General features: G+C 40.9%; 1 protein-coding gene across 2 annotated transcripts in view; it reads right to left on the reverse strand.

Moving 5' to 3' along the window:
- Positions 1-2,264, reverse strand: part of mfsd14ba (major facilitator superfamily domain containing 14Ba) — a 166,297-nt gene extending 164,033 nt beyond the window's left edge. Inside the window, exon 1 of one of the 2 annotated variants that reach the window (XM_043713684.1) lies at positions 1,422-2,264. In XM_043713684.1, coding sequence (XP_043569619.1) covers positions 1,422-1,811 — 390 coding nt within the window. In that variant the 5' untranslated portion in view covers positions 1,812-2,264. The remainder of the gene's footprint in view (positions 1-1,421) is intronic. The other variant, XM_043713674.1, reaches the window with a different exon arrangement.
- Positions 2,265-8,654: the final 6,390 nt, after the last annotated feature.

An 8,654-nucleotide genomic window follows, 5' to 3' on the forward strand; every position in this document is an offset into this window, starting at 1 on the left:
GAGAGAGACAGATAAATAGGTTCCTGATTAGTATGGGGATTAAAGGGCTACAGGGAGAAGGGAGGAGAATGAGGTTGACAAATATATCAGCCATGATCAAATGACAGAGCAGACTCATTGGGCTGAATGGCCTAATTCTGCTCCTATATCTTATGGTATTATAATTCATAAACAGTCCACTATAAGGATAGCGTTAATAAAATAAAACTGTAGTTCCATTAGACACCTCCAAAATCTCCTCCTAGTGTTTGTTCCAGTTTCACAAACCACACCCCTTCTACGTTATCATTTGTATCATCAGTGAGTTATACGACTTTCTTCTTACTTTCAAGATTTGAGAAACAACAGTTAGTTACCCATGGAGCGGTAGATTTCCCCTCTCCACGCCCAAAAACACTACTACCACCTCTACTACAGAAATCATGGAAAATAAGGAACTTTTTAAGAAAACCACAAATAACCTGAACTCACGGTAATGTAAGTGCACAGTTCCCTCAACATTATGATGAGCCTAAGGAATAGGAGTAGTAGGCCATCTGGCCCTTCGAGCCCGCTCCGCCATTCAATAAGATCATGGCTGATCAATTAAGGAATCATTAAGAAACTTAATTCGAAAATACATCTGAGAGACGGTCTAACTTCGTTGCACTTTTATTTAACCACATTTTATCTTTATAATTTGCGAGTGCAGACAAATCAGCATAAAAACGTCCAGTGCGCTTTAAAAGATGGCAGCTTCACCGGACATTACAACACGAGTGGTTTCATTTATAGGTGTCTGTTATTGAAGTAAAACGATGCTGCCAACCTCATCCCTCACATCGTCTACTTGTATTTGTCTTGGCGTTTTCAAAAATTGCCCGAAAATCCAAAATCGATAGACAGACAACACGTACATTGAAAATGAAGCGATATATTTTCGAAATATTGATTGTAACATGACAGTAATGTTTCCGATTAGATAACAGATCTTGAGTATACGCAAAAGTTGTTGTTATACAAGTACTTCAAATGGTAGTAAAATAGATACACAGCCAGTGGATACTGGTACAACCTGTAAACATCCAGCCGAAATAAAACGCAATTCGTATTCGTTTTCGTTTCTTAAAATGAAACGTCTATGTCGAGTCGCTAAAACTTAAAAGAAATAATCCACTATGAATACTTCACTCGGCCAATTTTTCGCAATGAAATGCCAAACAAATGGTGAGCATGGGGAAAACTGAAGCGAGACATCCCGTCAGCCATTAAAGAAACAGAAATTGTTGCAAAATACTTCATTTCCTGAAAAGACTACGCGAAAAAAAAACTTCTCTGCAGCAGGCCGCAGTAGATGAACTAGCCAACCTTGTCTTTGTTTCGGCATTATTAGAAAACAGCACTGCGCAATCGGTTTTTTAAACAAAATCTAGGTGACTTACTGCACTCGGATCTCTCATGATATTTTTGGTTAGCATGACAGGGCGGCTTGTTCTTTGCTTTTTCTCCTGTGTCATTTTATCACATTTTAGAAGCGTTGTAAGGCGCTCTACTTCCTCCGGCTGCTGGGTTTTGGGGTTGGGTCGAGGACTCGGCGGCGGCTGTCCGGCAGGGGCTAGGGTCTGGTCGAGTACGGGGTCTCCGCTCTCACGCCCTAAGGGATACAATCCGAGTTCAACCCTGCTCCCAGCCGCTACATTGTCGCCGCTGCTGCTGCTTCCACCACCACATTCCACACTCACGCTGCGCTCCTCCCCTGCCTCTGCTGCCGCCACCGCCGTCATATGAGCCGGGATTCGACAACGCGAGAGCCGCACGCCTCTGAGAAACATTACTGTAGGCGCCAAATTCGAAACCAAAAAAGCGACCAAGTACTCCAACAAAACCCAGCCCCAAACTTACAGGGAGACGGTCACATGGGTTTAACGCAACGCGCCTACAATTACAAGCGGGATATGGTAGTCAAGCGTAGTTATCAAAGCTTCAGCACAGCACAATGGTTGGTGAAATTTACACTTAAAAGAAAACAGAAGATATTGGATATCCCCAGCAGGTCCGGCTGTTCTTATTTCCCTAGGCTTTTTTCATTCCTGATGAAGGGCTTTTGCCCGAAACATCGATTTTACTGCCCCTCGGATGCTACCTGAACTGCTGTGCTCTTCCAGCACCACTAATCCAGAATTTTTTTCATTCCTCGTTGAATTTGAAAATAGGCTATATAAACAACTGAAGAGGAAAACAAAGGATATGGTGAAATGGGCAGAGGACAGACTTTAATTATAGAATCCCTACAGTATGGAAACAGGCCCTTCGGCCCAACAAGTCCACACCGACCCTCCGAAGAGCAACCTATCCAGACACACACCCCACCTTACTAATGTACCTAAACTACACATCCCTGAACACAATGGGCAATTTAGTATGGCCAATTCACCTAACCTGCACATCTTTGGATTGTGGGAGGAAACCCATGCGAAGAATGTGCAAACTTCACACAGCCGCCCGAGGCTGGAATTAAACCCGGGTCCCTGGGGCTGTGAGGCAACAGTGCGAACCACTGAGCCACCATCCCGATCCTGGGCAGATTGCCAATACGTTTATACTTTCAAGCATGCTGTCATTACTAATAACCATCATGGATACAAGCACTATTAGATACATATTTGTGTTATATACTGACATGCAAATGACTTATCTATGCTCAGTAATGCAAAATATGGCCTGCCTTTTTAAACAAAATCAGGGTTGTGATATGAACATCGTTGGCAGGTTTTGTCTTTATAAATATTTTGAATGCAAGTACATTGGAGGCACTAAATCTTCTTGAAACACAGCAGTCTATGTGGGGAAGTACTCCCACAGTGCTGTTTGGTAGGGAGTTCCAGGATTTTGTCCCAGGAATTATGAAGGGATAGCAAGATCCAACCTAGCTGAAATGGTACATCACTTTGAGAAAAGGCTGGAGGTGGTGGTGTTCTCCTAGAGTGTACCAGTCACTTGCAGCCAAAATATTGCACCCCACTGAACAACTAGTCAAGTGATAAAGAACTGCAATTGTTATGTTGACCCTGGACAACATACAGGCCTGGGCTGGTAGGTAGCAAGTATCATTCTTGTCAGGCAATAGCCATTTCAAACAAGAGAGAATCTAACTATTCAACGCTATCATCATCCATGAATCCTGCACTGAACTGGACCAGCCACTAAAAATTGTGGCCATAACAGCAGGCTTGGAATTCTGTGGTGAATGACTCACCTCTTGACTCCCCAAAACTTGCCTACCAATTACAAAACAGGAGTATAATGACAAACCTTTTTCTTATTAATTTGTGGGATGTGGGCATCACTGGCTGGCCAGCATTCATTGCCAGCATCAAAAAGTGTGGTGCGAGAAAAGCACAGCTGGTCAGGCAGCATCCGGGCAGCAGGAGAGTCAATTTTTTGAGCATAAGGTCTTCATCAGGAATATTGCCAGACTCTAGTTGCCTTGAGAAGGTGGTGGTGAGCTGATCTCTTGAATGACTGCAGTCCTCCTGCTGTGGGTTGACTCATGATGCCAGTAGGGAGGGAATTTCAGGATTTTGACCCAGCAACAGTGAAGGAATAGGCGATATATTTCCAAGACAGGATGAAAAGTGGCTTGAAGGGGAACTTGAAAGTGATACTGTTCCCATGTATCTGCAGCCCTTGTCCTTCCAGATGGAAGTTTAGAAGGTCCTGCCAGAGGATCTTTGGTGATTTTCTGTCTAGTAGATAGTATGTACTATACTGCTGCTACTGAGCATCAGTGGTGGAGGGAGTGGATGCTTGTGGATATAGTGCCAATCAGGATGGCTGCTTTGTTCTGAATGGTGTCAAGCTTCTTGAGTGTTGCTGGGGCTGCACTCATCAAGGTAACTGGGAAATATTACATCAAACTCCTGACTTGTCCCTTGTAGATGATGGAGAGGCTTTGGGGATTCAGGAGGCAAGTTACTCGATGCAGCATTTTTAGCCTCTGACCTATTCTTGTAGCCACTGTGTTTGTGTGCCAAGTCCAGTTGAGTTTCTGGTCAATGATAATTTCCAGAATGTTGATAGTGGAGGATTCAGTGATGATAATACCATTGAATGTCAAGGGGCAGTCGTTAGATTGTCTCTTATTGGTGATGGTCATAGCCTGATGTTTCCACAATGCTACTTGCCAATTGTCAGCCCAAGCCTGGGCATTGTCAAGATCTTGTTGCACTTGAACATGATTGCTTCAGTATCTGAGGAGTCGCGAATGGTGCTGAACATTGTGCAATCATCAGTGAACATCACTACTTCTAAACTTCTGATGGCGAGAAGGTCATTGATGAAGCAGCTGAAGATGGTTCAGCATAGAACACTATCCTGAGGAACTCCTGCAGAGATGTCCTGGAGCTGGGATGACTCACGTCTAACAACCACAACCATCTTCCAATGTGCTGGGGGTATGACTCCAACCAACCACCAAAGAGTTTGCCCCCTATCCCATTGATTCCCAATTTGCTAGGACTCCTTGATGCCATACTAAGTTGAATAAAGCCTTGATGTCAAGGGCTGTCACTCTCACCTTGCCTCTGGAATTCAGTTCTTTTGTCCATGTTTGAACCAAGGCTGTAGGGAGGTTAAGAGCTGAGTGGCCTTCACAGAATCCAAACTGTGCATCAGTGAACAGGTTATTGCTGAGCAGGAGCTACTTGATACCACTTTTGATGATACCTTCCATCATTTTACAAATAATCGAGAGGAGAGTGATAGGCAGTAATTGGCTGGGTTGGATTTGTCCTGCATTTTAGGTACGGGACATATCTAGGCAATTTTCCACATTGTCGGGTAGATGCTGTACTGAAAGAGCTTGGCTCGGGAAGTGGCAAGTTCTGGAACACATGCCTTCAGTACTACTACTGGAATCTTGCCAGGGCCTATATCCTTTGCAGACCTGGAGTCTCCAAACCTTTCTTGATATCACATGGAGTGAATCAAATTGGCTGAAGAATGGAATCTTTAATGCTGGGAAGGGGCCAAGCCTGTGGAGAGAAAACAGAGTTAATGTTTTGAGTCCAGAGACTCTTCTTCAGTACAATTCTAAAGCATCTTTGGACTTTGGATTCCTGAAGAAGGGCCTGTGCCCGAAACGTCGAATCTCCTGTTCCCTGGATGCTGCCTGACCTGCTGTGCTGTTCCAGCAATAAAGTTTCAACTTTGATCTCCAGCATCTGCAGACCTCACTTTCTCCTCACTCCATGTGATATCAAGAAAGGTTTGGAGACTCCAGGTCTGCAAAGGGTACAGGATGACCTGCTGAGTTTCTCCAGCAATTTTTGTTTGCCTTTCAGATCTTCAGCATCCATGGTTCTTGTTTATTTAAATATTTAATCTGATTGTCATGACTATCAAGTTGTTGTTAGGAGCACGTTGGTTGCTGCTGCGTTTTCTTCATTACAGCAGTGTCTGCACTTCGAAAATACTTAATAACTTTAAGCCATTTTATGCTCATGAAGATTATTATACAGATGCAACCCTCTTTTTTTATGTTTAGCATCCTAAGCCCTCATACAGTTGCTGCATTCTTTTCCATATTTTGATTAGTGACAGATTTCCCAATAGTCTGTGAAGTTCAACCGATACCTTCACACATGGAGGCACTTGTGAAAAATACGCATTGTTCTGTCAAGGTACATCAGGACATGAGGAGTGCCAACCAGTTCCATCAGGAATTAAAGCATACCAGGTATTACATAAGCCAAAATTATATTGTTCAGAACTCATACAAATCATTATTGTGCAAAGTACTGTTTTGTAGAAAATCTGATTTTTAAACAGCTGCTAATACAATCTAAAATTGAAGAGAGATGAATAGTGTCCAAAATATGGAGCTTTTTAAATTACTGGTGTAGATGGAGATCTTTGTATAGTCATTATGTTACTGAAAAAAATGATAAAAGTTAATATGTTTTATAATAATGAAACACTGTTTGGTGGATAAAAGGTGTGTGAAGCACTCTCCTGGAATTTTGTTATTCTTTAACAAAGAGCCCTTCATTTAGATTACAAATCACTAGCAGTTTTGGTATATTTTTGTTAAGAACCTAATACACAACCTTCTTCTTCAAGCAGATCTCTTTCTCCCACCGAGTCAGCCCCTTGGACTTCGGTTTAACATCACTCAAAATACAGCACATTTAATGATGCATGATGTGCACTGCATTAGAATGTCAGCTTGAAATTCGATGGGGCTTGAAAGTATAATATTCTGACTAGTTGTCCTAGTTATATAGTTGAAACTTTATTGCTGTTCAACTTTGATCTCCAGCATCTGCAGACCTCACTTTCTCCTAGTTATATAGCTGAGTCAAGCTGTCAAATTATAGGTTCAATAATGTTGACCTAAAATATTATTCTGTTGGTTTGAGCTTGCAGCTAGAATACGGTTCATTCATTGATGAGGCCTTGTAGCACTAACTTTGAAATGGGGAACGACAATATACAATTGTAAAATAGAAAAATTGTGGTTCTTAAATACTAGATTTTTTAATTTAGTTGGCAGCATGCAAATACAACATCTCCAAATCGCGAGTTGACAGAGCTGAACCATTGAAATTTACTCTACCTTGGAGTTATGTTCACCATTGAATTTTGAAGTATATACCATAACCTGAAAGATCAGTATACCAGATTAAAGAGTGCTCTGGAAGATCGAGACCATTTCAGGTTTTAATCGGCAAACTCAGCTCAGGTTTCTTGGTGTAAATGGATTTCATGAATAAATAATGCACATTTTAAAAACAGCTGACCCTGTTGCCAGAAAAGCACCAATTTGTGAATGTCAATATGTTTTGAAATGTCTGATCAAAGCTATATATGATGCAGAGGCAAGATTTACTGGGGATTTAACATTAACGTGCATCATGGCCACAGGCCCTCTCATTACTCATTATTTTTAAAATGGTCTTTGAGTCCAGAAAAAAATGTTTCAAAGCATAGAAAGTTACATGTTATTTTGATTTGTTTTTAGATCCATCAAATTTATAGCAAGGAACACTTTAATTCCATGTTTACGTAGAAAAAAATCTTAGGTTGTTCCCAGTGCTTTAGTTCTACTATGCATTCAAACTCGTTGAAGTACACAGGATATGTATTTGGACAAAAACAAAAATTAACTTTTCATTCGAACTAAACCTCCAACAATTCTTGATATGCATTTTAATTTGTGACTAAAAATCAACTAGTTACAAATCTTGAAGCGTTAACTATTTTTTTGTGTGGCAAAATTATTGACAGTTGGAATCCCGGAAATGTTATTCAGTTGGTAATCATTGACAGTGTGCAGGTAGCGTAGCAACTGCACCTGGACAATGTGAAACGTCTACAATTACATTGAGTTAGCGTCAGAATAAGGCGCATTTATTTCTGGAGTAGATATAGCAGCGATCTTAATTGTCGATTGAAGGTAGTTAATGCAAGGTTACAGGACGTTATGTTATAGGATTAGCGGTGACATATTCGGAATACATTGCTTTGCAACGCAGCGTAACTATCTGCAAATTCTTGGTGATCTGAGGTATATACACGAATATATTTTTCACTGTTTACATTGCAGAATGAATTTGACGTGAACCGTTTGCAGCAAGTTACACGAAATGGCCCTGGCAAGCGGACACTGGATGAAGAAAGAAGTCAGGGGAGATCCTCCGTGTCCCAGGTAAATTACAGAAAACAAAAAAAAACAGCAGTTTGGGTGCAGAAGCTTACCTAAGAAATCCAACTATTTAATCTATATAGATTTCTGCAAGTATATTAAAATCTATGTTACATGAAATAGGTTTAAGCGTATGCGTTTTCAATTCCTACTCAGAAATCCATTTACCAACTATTGTATGTTAAAATTGCTGCACTAGTTATAGTACTAGAAGGCACTGGATATTTATATGTGAAGTAAACATTTTTGTTAAACTTGATTTGTATGTCTGAATAGATCGTTAACACCTCCCAAAAAGCCATTTGGTTAATGGATTCTGGCTTTGCTATTGATGCCACATTTAGTGAATGAATGAATTCTGGAAACGTCTGTGCTATGTTGAGGTGTGATTCCATTCAGCAAATAAATTGATTAATCTGGCCTCCTCTGCAAGCAAGGCGTTTCTCACTTGCGTGAGACATCAGTCGAGAAAGTGAAAGCACAGAACTTTGATGGCCTTAAGTTTTATGGAGGGTGAACCGTTGGATGAGTAGGAACGAATTCCAGGCGAACCTCACTTCATTCTTGTCTTCAATTTAACCTTTCACCAATTACTCTGCCCCCATCTCATAAACAATTTATTGTATATTTCCCCCGTCATCCCTTCATTTCCGTTCATAAGTGTTTTTTTTACCAAATATCTTTTTGAAGTATACATTCTCAACATCACCCTGCATCTCAACTGCTGCAACAGTAACAACAATCTGTATTTGGATCGTATTTTAACTAATGCTTTATGGTGCGCATTACAAAGGAAAAGTTGACATTGAGCCACGTAAAGCAATAGTAAAAGCTTTGTTAAAGAATTGAGTTTTAAGAAGCATTTCAAAAGAGGAAAGAGAGGTTAGGAAGTTTAGAGAAGGATCATAAACCTTAGATCGTAGGCAGATGAAGGACTGCTTCCTGTGATGGAGCAACTGAAACTGTGGGT

This window comes from Chiloscyllium plagiosum, chromosome 2, assembly GCF_004010195.1.
Source record: "Chiloscyllium plagiosum isolate BGI_BamShark_2017 chromosome 2, ASM401019v2, whole genome shotgun sequence".
Lineage (NCBI taxonomy): Eukaryota > Metazoa > Chordata > Chondrichthyes > Orectolobiformes > Hemiscylliidae > Chiloscyllium > Chiloscyllium plagiosum.